We start from the raw sequence: 19907 nt of genomic DNA, 5'->3' as shown, positions 1-19907 counted from the left end.
TTGGTTACTTATAATAGAACATACATTTTATTTCCATACCAGTCTTCCAGTACAATCACAGTATTTAAGTCAAATCCAACCATGGCAGAATGGTCTTCCAAAATATTTATTTTCCAAAGCTATTGTTTGCATTCCATTTCAGGAATGCGGGTTACCTACCTATCATCAACCAATGGGGCAGCAGGTGGCTGTGGTTTTGTTGGGCTGGCAGGGGAAGTGCTATGGGAGAGCCTCTCATCTAATATTCCATGGTTTCCTTTCTGAGCTCCATCACCCTCATATATTTTTTGCTTCAGCTGCTGAATTTCGTGGTCCAGGCTATAAAGACATCGCAACATGCAATTTGCTTTGATTTAGAGTTGATTCACATAGTTCTGATGGGAAGTAATGTTCCCTGGTACACATGTATGTAAGATTGTAATTACTAATATTTATGAAGGTTTAAAAATCATAATTGTTCTTTAAGCATATTTAGATAGGAAAATAGAGACAGCTCAAAACCACATTCCAAGAGTACTATTACGTCAAATAAAACAATTCGAATAGCTTCCATTGCAAGAGCTATCTAAATCTGTACATTAAATATTAACTCCTAAGACCTAACCTATCTATTAGAATAAATTCTCTTGTTTACAGAACCCTATCAGTGACCTCAGGTATTATCTTCCAGTGTGAAAGTGAATGAAGAAACAAAGGGCGAAAAGATTAAAAACCCAAAATACAGCACTAATAGAAAAAAAAACCTAAAGAAAACCTAAAACATTGATGTGGCAAAACTTCTCTATAAGAAAACCTTTAAATTGTGTACTACACATGTATGCTTTCCAGTTGTTCTAATTTTCCTTTTGAAAACACACCTACAAAATAAACATACAGTACTTATTGTATATATACAGGTAAGCAATCATCTTTTGAAACCACCTTGCTTTCTTTATCAAATAAATTTAATTCCACACAGATTTATGCACAGAATACAGCATGTAAAACTGGATACTGTGTTTCTGACTAAAAATGCCTGAGGCATTTTGAATTAAATAAGAAGCAGTTATTGCAATATTCATCATATTACAACAAAGTAATCTGCAGAACACCCTTTTCACTTGTAAAGTAGCTGAGATTAGATTAGTAACACAGTAATAATCTTCCCCATTTTCATTAAAATTTTTTGTCTCCAAAAGTAATTGTTTTTCTGGAGGTTATTTAGAAATTAAATATTAAGAGAAAATAAGTTCTTGCAAAGCTGGGATTCTACCACCTCTGCTGCAACTGTATATATCTAAATTGAAATGCAATTCTATATTCCATCCTGAGGGTTAAATGAGAAAATTAGAGAGATGATGAATGCTAAGGTTTAGGCTGAATTGTTACTTCAGTTTTAGAGTGCTTTTTGCAGCACTGCCAGAAGCCATCTATTTCTTTTGATTAGTAGCAAAACAATATTGTGTCCTGAGGGTAAGTGGATGAAAGATGGTTGATGTATATAGGCAAGTGTTTACACCCATGGAAAATCAATTTAACTACAAAAATCAGATTTAAATTAAAGGAACAAAGTTTAGCTCTTGGTTTGCAAACATTCTACTAAGAGAAGATATCACTTATATAGATACAAATTTAGCCTTGTGATGCATCCACCAATATGTACACTGAACTGTGCCCTGTCACTTGCCTCAAAGATGGTTCTAAAGCTGTTTCATATTCAGTCTAGAGCCCCCAACCTCTGCCAGTGAAACCAAATTGTGTGTATATATCCCAGTTTAAGTTAACCTCAAATTATCATTTTCGGGGTCATCCCTGTTGCCTTGGGGTGATTCATAGTGATATTGAATCCCATAATTATCTTTGGCCAAAACCTGTTACTGTATCTTTAAGATCCTGAAACTGCAGACCTTGAGTGTCTGGTGGGACTGGGGGATGTAGGCCTTTTAAAAAGCTCTCACAGCTTTTCACAGCATGTTATTTGCGTTGCTGTTTGCTTGGTCTTTGCTTAGGGGAAGTCTTTTTTTTTTACTTTTCGGGGTTTTTTTTTCTCAGATCAGAGAAACTGCAGTAGCAACGTTTGAGCTGCCTTGAGAAGGAATTCTGCAGTCCAAACACCAGTGGCTTCAGTCCAGCTGCCATGGCTGCTCTACTGTGCCTTGTCATGGGGAAGGAAGTTCTTCATCTGCCGCTGGAACTGCTCTGCAGGCTCCTGCCTTCCTGAGACGGATCTGACACCACCTTGTCACTGCATCTGGCAGAACCCAAAGCCGTCCCAACAGGTTCATATGGGGTATGGGGATTTTCTTGTATTGCAATACAGGATGTGACCAAAAGCATCTATTCTATCACCATCTGTTGAGACCAGGTGGGGCAGTGATCTCAGTGGGAGATATTCTGCTAATGGACCATCCATTAAAACCAGGTGGGGCAGTCATCTTTATGTTTTCACAACCCATCCTTCCTCCAGGGAGGTATCATCTGCTAATGGCCCATTGAGTCCCACTGTATGACTGATAAAATTACTTCATCCCATTGGGAGATGCTCCAGTCAGGGGGAAGAGCCAAGCCTTTCCTACCAAGATATAAACTGAGATTTGGAATACCATGGTAGCCCTTTTACCACTGGATTCCAGGGGAAAACTGGACCTTTCCACACCATCACTGGACCTCTGGAGGGAGACTGCACCCTTCTACAGGAGCACTGCTTCAACAGGACCACATCTGTCGCTGCAGGAGGATGCAGCCACCATTTAATCAAACTGCTGCCAACACCTTGACTGACAGGGTGTCAGGTTGTACTCTGACTTTTTCAGGGTTTTGAGTTTGTTCTTTGTAGTACTGTTTTTGTATGTTAATTTTCCTAGTAAAGAACTATTATTCTTAATTCCCATATCTTTGCCTGAGAGCCCCTTAATTTCAAAATTATAATAATTTGGAGGGAGGGAGTTTACATTCTCCATTTCAAACAGAGGTTCCTGCTTTTCTCAGCAGACATCTGTCCTCCAAACCAGGACAGGAATTTTCCAGCATTTTGGGTCTGTCTTTGTTTCAGTGGAGTGGTGAGGTCTAGCAGTTAGATATCTGGCAATCTTTTATTTTTCTTTCCCCCTCCACCTATTGGCACTCTTTTTCTTCATAAACTGTTGCCTTTTAACTTTCACTTTCTTCTCCATTTCTTCCTCTCTCATTTCTTCTATTAGTATTAATTTCTTATTGGTGGAAAAGGATTGGTGGAACTCTTAAAGGAGATAACTCATTCCAGGGCATTATGTTTTAAATTATCTTAAACCAAGAAACCTGTAGGTGAAAGAATTTTGAGCTTCCGTATGATTCAAAAAAATGAAAACATTGTATCTCGTTATTATGAACTTACACTTGTATAGCATTTCAAATGAATATTGCATTTAAACATTTTCAGAGAGGTAACAGCAATCTGAACCAGAGCACTTAATCACATAATGGGATCTAGATAAACAATAAAAAACCATATATAATTCATAGGCCTACTATGGCATCATGTACTGTGAAATGTAAACTCAAACGTAAGAGCAATAAATAGCCTGAAATGTTTAACATACTCTCATGTATCTTTAGATCTTTCTCTTGCCTTAACACTAACAAAAACATACTGAATTGAATTATTCAGGCCCATGGTCTATTCACCAAAAGACTTCAAAGTTTTATTTTGCAAGAGGACTTTGAAGTAAACAAGGAAAATAAAAATTTAAAAAAAAAAGATATTTTTTAGGTTTTTTAAAATTTTTATTTTACTTCCTCAATATCTTCTCCAAACCTCAGTTTTCTGACTGATAATGCATTTTTTCACTTATTACACAACTCTATTTTTCTGGAACTTCTAGTTGTTTATAGCTCACTTTAGCCAAGTGAGATGCTTAGAGCAGAAAATGAGATTTTATGTTCATGACAATTATGGAAAATAATGGCAATATACACAAAATGATGAATCAGTATTGAAAATGCTTAACTAAAAGCCAAACAATGCAACTATAAATGTTGAAAAAATGACCTCTACACAGTCTATATAAAGCAAGTCTTCTGACAATGGTTTAGAAGGATCAGAATACAGAAGAGTTCTCCAATTTGGCTACAGGCAAGTTTCTTCTTTTAGGTGGTTTTTCCACATCTGTTTGAAGGGCTTATAAAAAATTATTCAGATAAATTAGTGAAATATTTTAAAAAATAGATGACAAATGCTACCTGAAGAAAAAAACATCTCATTTTTTTCATTGATACTCATAGGTCTCAAAGCCCCAGTATAAGCAAATCAGGTAGCACATTTAAAAATGCCAATTTTGGACTTTTCCCATACTGCAGGGATTGAACACATTAATCTTGGTGAATTTTTGCTCAGGTCAAAAAAAATTCCCAAAAGATTTCTTCCTCTTCCACAGAGAATGATCCTTCCCTACTTGACTGACTTTTCTCTGAACCTCTCAGGCTAAATGTTATGCTACAAGGTATCTTGAGTATAACCCATGACATTGCTTCTGTGCCTAAAAGGGATTGTTACCACACTGGGCAGTATTAAAGCCTCTGTATATTTCCAATAAGCTTAAAAACCAACATCAAATTTTACATGGATATGTGGCTTGCTTATTTTTATTTAGCCTTGAAAACATGGCTATTGAAAAATTAAACATTTACCCCCATTTACTTTTAATACCAGAAGGGTTCAGTGGAGAGAGACAATTGGCAAGTTTACTATCCAAATCTTGAGCAAACATCTAACTTGTTACTAATAAAGAAGAAAAAAAAAGTTGTACAGAAAGAATTTAAGCGAAAAAAGTTGTTAGATGGTACATTTGTTGTAAGGGCAGAACATAAGGATGTCTGAGCTTTCTACATAAATAAAACAATTCAAGTACTGTGATGGCTCATGCAAATAATATCCTGCTGAGGATGGGATAAGCATCCAAACATACCAGAACTTAATGAGTAAGCAAGAATCCTTCAGAAAGCAGTAGTTTCAATTCTGCATAAACTACTTGAAACTCATGAAGATCCTCAAGCACTGCAACACTGAACAAGCTGTGCTCTCAAAATCCAAGGTATAAAATTATTCCCCTTTTGTGGACAGGTTCTGATAAATGGAAGATACTGCAGCACTCACCGTTCTCGGTCTTGCTCAAGAGCTTTCTGCTCAGCTTCCAGACTTGCCTGCAGCCCTGCCTGCTCATCACAGCTGTTGTTCAAGGTGGCCAGTTTCTGTTTCTGCTCTTCAATTTCAAAGTCTATGGTGGAACGACGCTGCAAAGCAGAATGCCTCCTTTCTAACTTAGCAACAGCTTGCTCCAGTGCCTCTCTCTGTTGCTTTTCCCTTGATTCAAGGATTTCTTTTTCCTTTTTCCGAACCTTTCCTTCCTGCCGGGCTACGTTGGCTGTGAATTCAAAAGTTTCTTGAAGCTGCTGCAGCTGATTTGTGCTGGCCCTGTACTGGGCAAGCTGCTCTTCTTTTTCTTCTATTTCTTTCTCTATCTGATAGAGAGTATTATCTAACCCTAGTAAGCCCCTATCGAGGATTTCAGAAGCTCTTTGTTTTTCCTCCAGCAAAGCTGGTAAATGATTACTCTTCAGGTACTCAAGCTGGCGTACTTTAGATTGGAGTCTGTGTTCCACTGGCTTTATCTTGTCAACTTCTTCAGCCTTGAGTATAGCATCCATAAAATTTTCATCATCTCTCTTGAGATTTAAACGTTCTTCATGTGCAAATTTTAAGTGCTCCAGAGCTCTTTTTTCATCTGCTATTTCCTTTCCTAGGTGATCCATTTGTTGAATTAAATCTTTTTCCAAAATAGACAACTGTTCCAGCTGTTTCCTTTTAAACTCTACAAAATCATTCTGTGCTTTTTCTAACTCTTCATGGTTTTCATCACCTTCAGATCGGGCTTCCTTGACTTTCAAAAGAGATTCTCTGATCTCTTCAAGATCTCTTCTCTCCTCTTCTACTCTTTGCACATCCCCTCTCTTCAGGAGCTCTATCATGACCTGCTTCTCACGAAGCTGTTCCTCCAGGTGAGCCACCAGCATCATCTGTTCTCTTTCCTGTTCTTCAAGTCTCTTTTTTTCTGATTCCAGCTTAAGATACTGCTCATCTTTTTCCTTTTTTAGTTTTTCTAGCTCACAAAAAATCTGCATTTTCTCTACTTTTTCATTATGATTAAGTTCTTGTAGTCGCTGCAACTCCTCTTTGACCCGGTCAAAAATTTCTTCCTGCTGCTTTTTCTTTTGAAGCTCTATCTCCTGTTGTTCCCGTAATCTTTCTTCTTCAAATTTTTCTTTTTCAGCCAGCAAATCTTTTAACCTGCTTTCAATGTGAACACTTCTTCGTTTCAGACTCTCCTCCTGTTTTCGTATTTGCAGCTGAACTATTTCTGTCTCTTTGCGCTGTGACTCTACTTCTTGCTGCATTCTTACAAGTTCTGCTTTGTCAGATTTTTGTTTTTCTTCCATCTCTTCTATTTGTTTCCTACAGTGAAACAGTTACATGACATTAAAAAGTCTTGGACTAAGATTTTTGGCTATATATAATTTTATGTTTTTAGTAGTTTTGTTTTGCTACAGGTTAAGATCCTTCATTGCTTGGAAATGACTCAATGCATGAGACAAATCAAAAAGATATTCACAGAGTCTGTGTCAGTATAAAAAGCTGATATATAAATTCTAGGAAGACATGTTATATAGCACTTATGTTATTAAAAAAATTAGACTGTATTAGTTCTGTCAAATTCAATAAAAACATTAAGAGAATATATCCATGCACACAGTGCAGAGTAAATATGTGATTTTTTTTACATACATATATTCTCATGCACAAAAACTTGTATAGAAGGACTTGATCAGCAATTTGCCTCACCAAATTTAAGCCAACAGATGAAAACAGATTAAAGCAATGTTTTCACTTTAGGTAACTTCAAACTGAATTACTGACAAAACAGCATTACAAGATTTAAGACACATTATTATGTCCTGTGTAATCTCTCTTACTTGACGGTTACCATTATCCCCATAATACAAGTAGAGACAACCTCCAAGTTGACTGGTTGTTTTGCCAGAAATCAGAAGAATTGAAGTACAAGCAAATTAACTTCTGCACAATCTGAATTCAAATTCCACCAACATAACAAAAAAGGATAAATATCAGTTGCATTAGTTGCTGAATAGTATCTTCAGTGCTTCAGGATTTTTCTGAGTTTACTTCACTTAGTCAACTGCATAAAGAGCTCTATCAAAATGGAGCACACCATCTAAAGCTGAGAATGCAGAAATGCTTTCAGTCTGTGAATCTAATCAGTGCTGAGATCTGTAACAATGCACAGCTACCACTTCCACAATCTTAGCAGGTATGATGAGTCAAAAAAATCAACTCAGTTTGGCAGTTAATAACAATGCTTTCTGGTATTCCACACCAACTTCCACATGATGCTCTGAAAAGCATGAAGAGTATGCCCATTCCACATCACAGTTTGATCTAAGAGAATGTAACATGTTTCTCCTATCCCAATTCAGTTCAAAGAAAAATAAACCATTAAAAAGAGATATTAATTAAGAATGCAATTTGCCATTTTAAAAGATGAAAACCATGAAAATTAAGAGCAAGTAGTATATTGTATCTGTACAATCTATGCAGAGTTTCTCTGCTAAATATCAGTTAGTTCCAATTCAGCTACTCAGGATCATCTTGCTGTGATTCCAAATTCATTATTTAAAAGAGTCTATAACTTGTATATATCTAGACATCCATTCACACATAAATACCACAGAGAACAATGTTACCTTTTACTTTCTAATTTTTCAAGCTCCTCTCGTTGCTGTCTCTCGAATTCTAGCCTGATTTAAAAAAAAATAAAGAATACAGCAAAAAGTTTGTTTTCTGAGTATCACAAAAATAGGAAGACATGATGCAATTTTCTGTCTGTTTCGATGACAATGATACAAATGAAGTTTTGGTAAACTACTTTCTACAAGAACAGAAAACAGTTCATTAAGGTTACAAATTAGGTATCATGCTGACATGAGTATAAATAGAAAAAAATTAACTTCTGAGGAAAAAGTATTTAAAAAGTACAAGACATATAGATGTTAGCATAGCCTCTGTGAGTTAACTACATGCAGACATGGCAATCAGTAAATAGAAATTTAATTTCTCTACCTTAGACAGATCGGTCCTTTTACAGGGAAAAGACTGCCATGGGAGGCAGGGGGAAACAGAGTGATCAATTGAGAAAGGAATTGATAGAAAAACATATTAGCAGTACAGAATACTTTAAAATCAACAGCACTTTGTTTTATTGGAGGTTAAATTGGTTAGATTCATAAAACATTTATCATATGATATATCAGAAGAAGAATTCAAATAATTATTCCTTCTAAACATATTTTTCAAATGCGAATGACAGCTAAAATAATTCTCTTGATCCTATGGTTTATTTACTTAGCCACTTCTGAGAAGGGAAAGGGATACAAAACTACAGTAGTGGGTGCTAATAGTTCTGCCATTTCCTTCTAAGAAAAAGGAAAAATCCCAAATACTCCTAGGATGTTATCAGTGGGGTTGAAAAACCCCAAAGAGCAAAGAATACAATTCAAACCCATTCATTTAATATATGTTGAGATTTTAATGTATTTAGTTTGACAAGGTTCTAAATAAGCACAGGAGAGCATTTTATGTAATGTTTTAATATCAGTTTTTATTACAGTTGTACACAAGTACTTATCTTTATTTCATTTGAAATATTTATCTTTCATTTAAGGAACTTTCAATAACAAATATTAAAAAGGTAGAAAGAACCTATATATGGATTAAATTACTCAACCAAATACACATATATTCAGTTATTTCAGGCTTGTCACAGCATAAGGATATGCAGGTTAGTAAAATTGTCCAAAAATACTGAAAAAAATGCAAGACCGCACCACAGTTAACTTCAAGTTTTTGATAAACTGTAGTTTAAGACGTCATCACCACAATTATATAGATAGGTTTCTAAAAATTAGGAATTTTTAATACTTCTTTTTAAAGTCATAGAGACGCATACAAGAAAAAGAAAAAGCCCTTGGAAATATTCAAATAGTATATTAATAATCTAACATTATAAAGCTATTGTAACAAACTGTGATTCCTGCATGTTCAAGAAGCATCTTTCTAATGGCAGCAATATGGGAGAATGACTACAGTAATTTCACGAATACAAGCCGCACCAATTTCACCAAAAGTTTGGTGGAAACCTGGAAGTGTGGCTAATATTCGAGGGCGGCTAATACATGAACAAAATTCTAAAATCTGCCAACACGTAAGTGAGAGCCCGTGGCAGCCCCAAGCCAAGCTGGAGCCCGGCTGGCCCCGGTTGAGGTGGGAAAGCCTGGCAGAGGCGGGGCCAGCAGCGTGGGGGTGGGCAGCTGAGCCTGAGCCAGCAGGGCGGGGCAGGGGGGGCGGCAGAGCCCGGGCCAGCAGGGCGGGGGAGCCCGGGAGAACTGGGGCTAGCAGTGCAGGGGAGCATGGCAGAAGCAGGAAGGCCGGCGGGTGGGGCTGCCTGGCAGCGGGGGAAGCCCAGCAGAATCGGGGCCAGCAGCGTGGGGGAGCCCGGCGGTGCGGGGGCCTGCAGTGCCGGTCAGGGCGAGGAAACGCGGCGGCAGTGCAGACGGGAGGGGGCGGCCGGCGTGCCTCGCAGCGGCGGCGGCGGCTGGCCCGCCGGCAGGATGAGCAAACGCGGCAGCGAGGCAGTGCTGACGGGAGAGGGGGGCCAGTGAGCCCGGCGGCGGCTGCAGCACCACCCGGCCGGCCCTGTCGGCAACCATGAGCGGGCCGAGCCTTCCTGGCCCCGCCCCGAGCCAGTAAAGCCCGCTATGCCGTGATCCTGTTACTAATTGGCCAATTTGTGAAAGCTGTGCACGGATTCTCGCTACGAACGAAAGTGCGGCTAATATTCGGGGTGCGGCTTATCTATTGACAAAGACAGCAACATTGTCGAGGCACCGGAAGTGCGGCTTATACTCCGTGCGGCTTGTATTCGTGAAACTACTGTACTTTCACACATCTTCGATTTCATTTTTCCCTATTTCTCACAAATTCATTTCATAAAATGTCTTCTACAATCCCAAAGTGATTAGCCAATGTAGATTTTTATACCCAGATCCAGGTATTCAAGCTTTCATGTAACTGTCTCACCAAGAGTCCCATCACATTGCATTAAACTACGGTGGGCACTTTACAGCACAAGGATAGATGATGGTAACTTTGTACTTTCAATTTGATCACAATTGCTGCAGCAGCAATGCTGCAGAAATCCACAAAGTGGATGTAAAATCCACAGAGTGCTGAAAAGGAACAAGCAGCAACCTTGGGGGCTTTCAGGAAACAAAAACTTAATCCAGTAGTTAACATGTGCTTTGGGTTTTCCTTCCCCCCTTTTTTTTAATCAATTCTATACCTCAAAATTTCTCACTTTGGCTGTAACAGATCAGTGTCAGTTTTACAAACCACATATGCAAGACTGATGTTTTCATGTTTAGTCTACCCTAATAAAAATCTTTTTCACATAACCTCTATTCCCTTTATTCATGTGAGCACTACTGTGAATAGAAAAAGCATATTAGCTTGAAATTAAACAGAAACATGCATATACTAAAGACAGAATCTACTCTTCCTTCTTTTGTAGATCTACCACAAAGGAAACTTAATGGGATCAGTGTTGAATTAAATAGACACCATTTTCCTGGAAAGTGTGTCATATCCAGTGATAACAACAGTGTAGATAAGCTGCAGAGAAAGGAAGTCAGTTCTACAGGCACAGTACTAGAGTAGCTTAATTTGCACAGCACAAAAGTGCAATCTGATACTACATCTGTTTGGAAAGACTGAGTACTGGCAGGACTACAAAGATGTTACAATGCTGCTCAGTACGCCAATTAATGAGATTAATTAAAAAAAAAAATCAAAAAAACCAAAAAAAACCCCAAACCAAGTCAAACTCCCATACTAAACTGTCAGAGACTGAAGTAGTTCATGCCTCAAACATTGATACAAAATTCTGTTCATTGTAATAAAAAATTATAAAGAAGCTCCAACCAAAGAAGCCTCCCTGAAGACACTTGACTGGAACTTCGTACTGTAAATTAAACCACTAAGATTAGATAAAGGGAAAACCTATTCTTCAGTCATCTCAGACCTAGGAAAAAACAAGCCAAACTGAAGGAGAGGAATACACCCATAAGAAAGCCAAATGCAGCAAAGATTTTTCCCTGGCTGAGTTTGGGGTGGGAGAGACCACAGCCTGCAGAAGCCAGGTTTACACAGACTCCCTCCCAAAATTATGCGGGGGAGCGGGGAGGGTGGAGGAGGTTTCAGGTGTAACTTCTGGTTAGAAGCAGTGAACACCCATCCTCCCTTACACAAACTGGCCCAGCTGTGGAATCCCCAGCCTCACAGGCCACATCCATGGGACATTCACATGGCAGGCAGCTGAGGGAGGGTCATAATCCATCAAATACCCCCAAAGTGCCCCACCAGAGTCATTCCTGAAGCAAACTCCCCCCACCAGGGAAATGCCTGGGTTTTCCTACCTAGCCTGAGCATATATTAACTCACTGGATCCTATGCCTTTTGGGAGGACCTCCACCACCAAGAAGACCAGCTGGAGAGGATCAACAGAGCATCGTTGGGATCCATGGAATGGTGAAATTTTCCTTATTCTGTCTCTGTCAAGCCCTTGCTGTTCCCCACCACCTCTATTTCTTCCTTTCTCTCATATTTACTATCAAATAAAACCCATACTGTTGTCACTGGCATATGGTCTCGTTTGCACATTAATTCAGCAGAGGAATTTCTAAGAACTTTAATAACCAGATTAGGATATAAACCCATGACACAGACCCAAGACAAGGTTTCTCATCAGCAATTTTACAGTCACAGTATAATGCAGTCAAAAAAGGTCCACAAATGAAATCTTCTGCATAAATCTACATGCAAAATTCCATTTTATCCAAAAATTATTATCTGAAGAAGTGTTCCATGACACTAGATTAAAGACAAAGACTGTGAAGAAGCAGAGCAAAGAATTTTGCACATTAAGCCAAGATTATATGCAACAAGTTTGTTTCCCACATATGGGAAATCAACAGACAAAAAGGCACACACAAGACCATCCATCTGAAAACACTATTAAGGACAATGCTGGTTTCCACATGGAAAAGATACAGTAAGCAAGATCCATCATGCTGCTTTCACAACTGAAGATAATACCCCACAGGCTCTTCTGCCATTGACTGCTAAAGATGCTGAATCTCACCAGAATCTTTATTGCAACTTAGAAAAATTGCAAATTTAGCAACTTCTTTAGATTGTTAATAATGAAACTGGAAGAAAAGGCTAAATTAACAACAGGTAAAATGCTAGTCAGTCACAAAATCTGCATAGAAAAAACCCTGAAGGGCCAGCTACTGAATCCTGGACTGCACTGGTGGTCAGCAGGACAACTTATATTGAGAGAAAGTGATACTACAACCTGCTGCAGGAAAGGGTCATAGCATTACTCCTGATAAAACAAACAAATAAACAATCCCCAACAAACTAGATTTCATATAGGTTATTTGGCACTTTTCTAGAATGCAAGATGCTCCACTACACTTCCTGGGTACATTTACCCTGCCCTTTGATAATCAGAGATGTGATTTATCGAAGGTTTCATCCAGGCTCTACGTAGTCATCACTAAGAAGAAAAATCACTGTAGTACATATTGGCAGTATTCTTAACTGGAAGTGGAGAGTTTGGAGTCTGCTTTATTCAAAACATATTTAACCCTGTTACCCTTAAAATAATAATGCCTTCTGAACAACTATCTCTTTGTGACAACCTCATCACACAATCAGAAAAATTCCTCTGCTGTTTCAAGAGGAGATGTTTGAAAAACAGCATTAGCATCAACATAAATAAATTTAAAATTGTCAGGGTACTCCAGCCTAAGCTGAAAAGCTGCTGTTGCCTAATTGCTGTCCATAAAGATGTATCAATTACAGAAGGTGCTTTCTTCTACCTGTCTTTGCAGCAGTAAAAAAACAGACAGAACAGTAACATTTGAGGTTTGGAGTTTTTTGCAGGGAGTTGTTTTGTTTTGTTTTTGGTTTTTTTGGGGAGGGTGGGGGGAACGGGACACGCAGACGTTTGTTTTTTTTAAATCACTGATCTATTAGGACAACATTCACCTCCACACAGCATGAACCATGTATATTCTTAGGTATGGTATCAATTATAGGAAGTGTGTCCTGGGCTGCATCCAAAGCAGCACGCATAGTGATCCAGGGAGGCTCTGCTTGGATGAGACCGTACCTGGAGTGCTGTGCCCAATTCTGGGGTCCCAGCACAACAAGGACATTGAAGAAAGTTGAGGGCCACAAAGATGCTCAGAGGGCTGGGCACCTCTTCCATGCAGCCAAACTGAGAACTAGGGTTGTTCATCCTGGAGAAGAGAAGGCTCTAGGGAGAGCTCACTTCATCCTTTCAGTACTTGAATGGGGATGGGGACAGATTTTACAGCAGAGCTGCTGCAATAGGTCAAGGGGTAAAGGTGTTACACTAAAACAAGGTAGATTCAAAATAGATTTAAAGAAGTGTTTTAAAATTAAGGTGGTACAAATTTAAATTACCCAGAGAGATGGTGGATGCCTTGTGCCTGGAAATATTTAAGGTCAGGCTGGATGGGACTCTGAGCAACCTGATTTAGCTGAAGATGTCCCTGCTCATGGCAGGGAGGTAGGAATTAGGTAGGACTTTTAAAGATCCCTTCCTATCACATTTAGATAAAACCTTACAAAAGAAAGGCCTTACAAAATCATGGTTCAGGCCTTGTCACTAAGTATAGGTAACAGCTTGCCTGATAAAGTCCCATGAGAAAGGAATTGCAACAGTGAGAATCAGCTAGCATATCAATCCATTCCTGTGGGAACAGATTGCACCTGTGAGAAGAAAGACTCTTACCCATGAGAAATTGTTCTTTACCCAGGAGACAAGTACGTAAACATGGTTATAGAAGAAAGTTTTGATGGACATGTACACTAGCCATTACCATACAAATATGAGCTGTGTGCAGTAAAGATTCAGCATGGTGCAGGAAGAAACAGGTGCTGCTGTTTCTGCTGCTACACTTTCCAACCCAAAAGATTCTATGATTCAGAAGCTTCCTCCCTCAGAAAAACAAAAGCACATTACAGCAAGTACAGAACAACTTCAAATAGATTTTATTGCTCACAAACAAGCGACCTGGCCTTCCTTATGCATTATGAGCCTTAAGTAAAATCCTTTCTTGTGTTCACAAATTAAGCAGGAAAAAATATCTATTCCTTCAGGACAGTTCACAAATATTAACTGAATGCAGACTAGGGGGAGAATATCAATAATTGACCCTTTGCTTATAGTTTTTAGCTTAATAAAACACGGGCATAAAGTGTTCAGGAATATTATGAATATTTCACCTAAACTTACTCTCAATTTCAAGAGCAAGTGTACTCTCACAATCACACCCAAGAAAGGAAAATTTACAAGAAGTGTTAAATGGGAAAAATGGCAGTGTTTTGAAAAAATGCTGCATACATTGACAATCTAATAGTATTATCCATACTGTTTGATTTCCAGAAAAGCAAAGCAGGATGCAAACTGACAAGGGAAAAAAATAAGAACTAGCAATCTACTCCATCAGAGACAATCAAGTAACTCTCCAGACTCTCTCTCTCTTTTTTCTTTTTTTTTCTCTTCTTTTAATAAGTAGATTTTATAAGAAAAATCCTTTCTGTAAGGCAGGGATTTGGTAATATCTGAAGACAATTAGACTGCTTCAGCTGGGAAATAATTTTAAAGCACACCTTCAACTGGGCCTTGGCCATGCCATTATATTTTGCTGTAAATCTGAGGGACTAGTGAGGCAAGGCTGAAACACTCTGCCCTACTCTATACCAACTGCAGAGTTAAGGTCAGTAGTATCCAGTATAAAGTAAATATTCATAACAATATTATAGTACAATAACATTATCAGTCAGAGAAAAGCCCAGGATAGCTCACCAATAACCAGAGGTAACAACAGCCAGGAACTTTCCCCAACTCACAGAAAAGATAATACTAACAACTGTCACTGAAAATTTTTAGATTCAATTATTTGAAAAGATGAAGAAATAGAAAAGTATACTTATACTTTGGGGTTTTTTTACATTCTATACTATCCCTATCTGAAAATAGAATGTACAGTAATTTGACGATTACAAGCCGCACCATTTTGACCAAAGTTTTGGTGGAAACCCGGAAGTGCGGCTAGTACTCCGGGGCAGCTAGTATATTAACAAAAATGTGATATCTGCCCTTACCCGGTACTGTGCCGGTCCTGTCCCGAGCCAAAATGGTTTGAAATCCATGGTTTCCCAGTGTTCCGACGATGAATCAATCAGAGAACTGTTTATTGCCTGCCTGTGGATGGTGGCGTTACTGAGAGGCGGGGGGTGTTACCTCAGCAGTTTGATAAAAGTGTGTGATATTTCTCTGTACTTTTTAAAGTGTTTTCAGTCTTGTGCGGCTGCATGGCTGGCCGTGCTCGCGCAGATCAGGGGAGGGGAGGGGCCGGGCCGGGTCGGGCCATGCCCGCGTGGCTGAGAAGCTGTTTGAAGGAAACGTGGATCTGTTGGGAATGCTCGCAAAATGATCACACTACTGTTCATGTCTTTTTCAGCTTGTAAATAAAACTTGCAGGGTACACTGCCGCAGCTATGGTCTGTGTCTTTTTTCACTTGGAAATAATGTTTCCAAGGTCGGCACCTGTCAGTAAGCCCCGGCGATCCCGTGATTCTGTTACTAAATGACGACTTTGTGAAAGTTCGCCGCAAATGAAAGTGCGGCTAATAATCGGGTGTGGCTTTTTTATTGACAAGGACATCAACGTTGCCGACACACCGGAAATGCGGCTTATACTGCCTGCGGCTTGTAATAGTGAAATTACTGTAATTTATTAGCAACTAGTTCACCATCGTGAGATCTCCGTAAGTAGCTCAGTAGCAAAAGAGTAACAGCCACATTTAAAGGAGTTATTAAACACACTCCCTGTATTTCAGACATTGTTTAACTAGAAGTTATTATTATCACCTGTCAAATCTTCCTAAATTCTAAAGGATAAAGAGAGATTCCCAAGTAAAACTTCAGAATAAAGCTGCACTATCCAACGATATAATTCAATTCCCAGTCAATTTTTCAAAAGCACATAGGTAGTTAAATTGCCTCATCTCATACTCAAAACACAGGCCCTTGCTATGGAAAAAAAATTAGAACAAAACACCATCAGTTCTCTGAAAGTTGCTTTAGGAACAGTGGAAAAATCACTAAAAACAGTTTTTCTACCATAAGCATTCTATGTCATTGTAACTGCATAATAAAACTTTCTTCCATATTTTAATTCGGCCATTTTCCCAGAGGTACTGGCAGAGAACACAAGACATTATTTTCTCAGCCTTTTTATGCTTGTATTGGTATTATATGAACTCAAGAAATCTTAATTTTCAGTTCAAAATGCATTTTTCTTAGAAAAAATAGTTAACTTGTAATTCTGAAGAAAATACAAACATAAATTCTTTCATGTCGTTATTTTGCTGAACTGCTTTAGTCATAATGCTTCTGGTACATTTTAAACAGCTAAAATGAAGAATGATTTAAATTATAACAACTGTATTTTAGAATATACTCACCCTGGATTATAAAGCATAACTGCTGACAGATTCTCACAAGATTTAGAAAGATCAGTCATAGACAAACTGAAGGAAGACAGTAGTCCACTCTAACAACAGACCATAAAATAAAAGTATTAGACAAGTTTCTACAAACTCTTACTTTGATGAAATATTGACTAAAGTACATGAAGCAAATGATAAAAGGCATCATACAACAATCAAGGCATGTCTCTACTACAAATAAAACTGTGAAAAGGTTTACATTTACCAAACTCTGATTTAGTCTCACCTTTCTTTTCTCCCTTAGCTTAGCAGCTTCTTTAGGGTGGTTAAAACGAAACATGTTGGTTCTTCCAAGTAAGATAACAGCACCTGATGAGAAAAACACACACCACTAACTGACAGCATTCTGCAGCCGCAAATACCATGTAATTTTTCAGACATGTAACACGTAAGCAAAGACTTCCATTAAGCAAGAACAAAATGACAATGCATTCTGACAAGTGTATAACCATGCATAGTCATAGCTACCTTAACTGATGCATACAGTGGATTCCTTCCTCTTCCTACTTAAACAAAAACGAAACTCACACATGTTCACACACTGCATGAATGGCTGACTCAAGGTCAATCATGTTCATGGAGTTCAGTTAAAGAATAAACATAGGGAGAGGAAGTAGTTGCCCCAATTTGATCTATATACTCTTCAACAGTGATACTTTGGAAGCTACCAGCAGATGCAGATTTAACATAAATGTGACCAAGAACAAACTTGTCCATCTGCTACTGATCTCCGGTCAGGTTTGAATCCAACTACACTAAAAGCTCCAGATTTCCATTATTTGTACTATAACATTTTTCTTCTTCATGTGGAACACTAAAGTTTACTGTTATTCAAAAGAGAATTATTAGACTATAACATCCAACAGCTACTTTCTGATGGAAGAATCTTGAATAATTCATATTGCTCAATGCACACCTATTACTGTATTTAATCAGTTAAAGTCACAAATAAAGAGATTCTGAGCAATTCTTATCATATTTTAAAGACAATGGTACCAAGATTAATACTTCCCTACTAAGAAGTATACTGTCAGTGATGTCTCACTACTGTCATAACATGGAAGTCTTCCAAATTCAGCACCTCAGAATCAAGCATTTATCTGTCAGTCGGTACAAAGCATTTATAAAAAGAAAAAGGACTTCATTACACTCACAGTATGAAAAAACTGCAATTAAACTCATCACTACAAATTCTTACCATCTGATAATGACATGATGTCCGTAGCAAGGAATGCTTCTCTTAAATCAGCTTAATCAACTCAAATTAGGTGATCCAGTCTTAACAAATAAATGGCAAAAAGCTCTACAATCACTTCTTGCTTTCTACACTACACCTCATTTTTGGATCACATTTGCAGTTTGCCTCAGTAAAATCTCAAAAATAATTACCTTTCATAAATCTGTATGAAATTCCTTCAGTTACTTTCAAGTGAAAAAAAAAATTAATTGCAAACATTTGTGACCATTTCATTAGGTGGAAGCAATGTAAATAAATTAATTACATTTTCAGAACTAAAAGCTACAGATATGTGTCCCTAACTTCATAAATTTCAAGGAAGGTAGGAGAAAGAGACTTAACAGGAAGCACAAGAGACTCACTTCCTAAATGACGTGTCATTCAAATAACTCGTAGACTTCTCTTTTAAGTACAGAAGGGTTGGCAGTTTGGCCCAAAACCCTGAAAACTTGTTCTAGGTAAATGACAAACTATAATTGTGAATATTAACTCAGTTACCTTCAGAAATCCTTCCATATATTCTTATGAGTAAAAAAATATTGTTAGCTCAGTTACACTTACAAAAACACCACATTAGCCAGAATTCACAAATGATCAAAGAAATCCATAGAAGGAAGTGGCAATTAATTATCATGCCTCTTATTATTTTTAAACTCCATGATGGTCTAAAAATTTAACGTATTTTCAAATGAACAGCTATTAATGATGAACGGAAACATTTAAATATATCAGCAGTTAATCAGTGATACCTAAAAATGGGTATTTAAGGACCCTGGCAACTCATGCTGTGAGACTAAATGCTAACACAGCTGGGATAAATGGATTGCACACAAGTCCTTAAACTAGTGATTTGATCAGTTTTGCACACTTAATGTCACAGTTGCCACCTTCCTCTCAGACTCAGTCTCCTTATACACACAAAAGGTCAGCTTAGGTAGCTGTTTTTTACAACTTAGCAACTCTTTCCCCCTTGAGTTGCAAATTTTTGTCTGAAGACATTCGTGAGGGAAAAAAGTCACGTTTCCACTTTTAGCAGTACAAAAATCCAGTTGTAATACGCATCTGAAAGAAGGAAATAGCATCCAAATTCCTCCTTTCTTCTGAAGTACACTGAACATTTTCTGCCTGTAAAATGCAGCAGGATAAAGATGATTCATCACAACTCAATTTTTATTGTTTACAGTGTTATTTGCTATTAATGTCAATGTTTCTGTTGGTAAGAATTTACACATTAGATTTACTCAAACCTAAGACCAAGTGGGTTGGGCTTTTTTTCTTTTTTTCCTTATCCATAATAGAAACAAGAACATATGCCTCTCATTCTGCATGACAAAATAGGTACGCTAAAAAAAAGGAAAGATATTGGGTGCTTCTGGAAGATCAAACATTGAGAAGCTCTCCTGCTCACTTGTCAGTCAGTCCTTTCCAGACCAAAACAAAGTATCTTTGTTTCCAGCTGTCCCAGTTGCTTTTTAATCTCCAGATTTTAAAGTCTATACATTAAAATTGAAATTCTCAAACATCCTAAGGGTTAGCCTCCCCTTTTTTGTCATTTCCTATAGCTGCAGCAAACAGATACTCCAGCTCAATCTCCTACTGTACAAGAGAATTTGGCAGTAGTATTAAGCAGGACCAACCTGAAACCTGGGGAGAGGGGCAGGGATGTCTCTGGTATTATTTTAGTCCTGTGGAGATCTATATTCTTTTTCTTAGCATTACAGCAATCTGGCATGGATTTCACTTTGTGTAAAAACAAACAGAATCAAAGGGTAACTATCAAATCATAACCAAGATTATGAACTTGCTGGGGTTTAAGACTTTCCCTTTTGTTTCTTTCTCTTAAAGAATTTTCTTCCATTTTGTTGCTAAGAAAATGTAATGACCAGTACTTAGGAGAGACAAAAGAAGTTGCTA

At 38.0% G+C, this 19907-nt stretch overlaps 1 protein-coding gene across 1 annotated transcript in view; it reads right to left on the bottom strand.

The window, feature by feature from the left end:
- The window catches only part of LOC116993472 (kinesin-like protein KIF16B), a 152521-nt gene that overhangs the window by 64189 nt on the left and 68425 nt on the right, over positions 1-19907 (bottom strand). Inside the window, exons 16-20 of the mRNA XM_033054089.2 lie at positions 16983-17065; positions 16712-16800; positions 7774-7827; positions 5111-6466; positions 160-318 (exon numbers count right to left, since the gene is read on the bottom strand). Coding sequence (XP_032909980.1) covers positions 160-318; positions 5111-6466; positions 7774-7827; positions 16712-16800; positions 16983-17065 — 1741 coding nt within the window. The remainder of the gene's footprint in view (positions 1-159; positions 319-5110; positions 6467-7773; positions 7828-16711; positions 16801-16982; positions 17066-19907) is intronic.

The sequence above is a fragment of the Catharus ustulatus genome, chromosome 3 (genome assembly GCF_009819885.2).
Source record: "Catharus ustulatus isolate bCatUst1 chromosome 3, bCatUst1.pri.v2, whole genome shotgun sequence".
NCBI classification, from domain to species: Eukaryota; Metazoa; Chordata; class Aves; order Passeriformes; family Turdidae; genus Catharus; species Catharus ustulatus.
The sequence above is the reverse complement of the archived record's forward strand: the minus strand, read 5'-3'. Positions and strand labels throughout refer to the sequence as shown.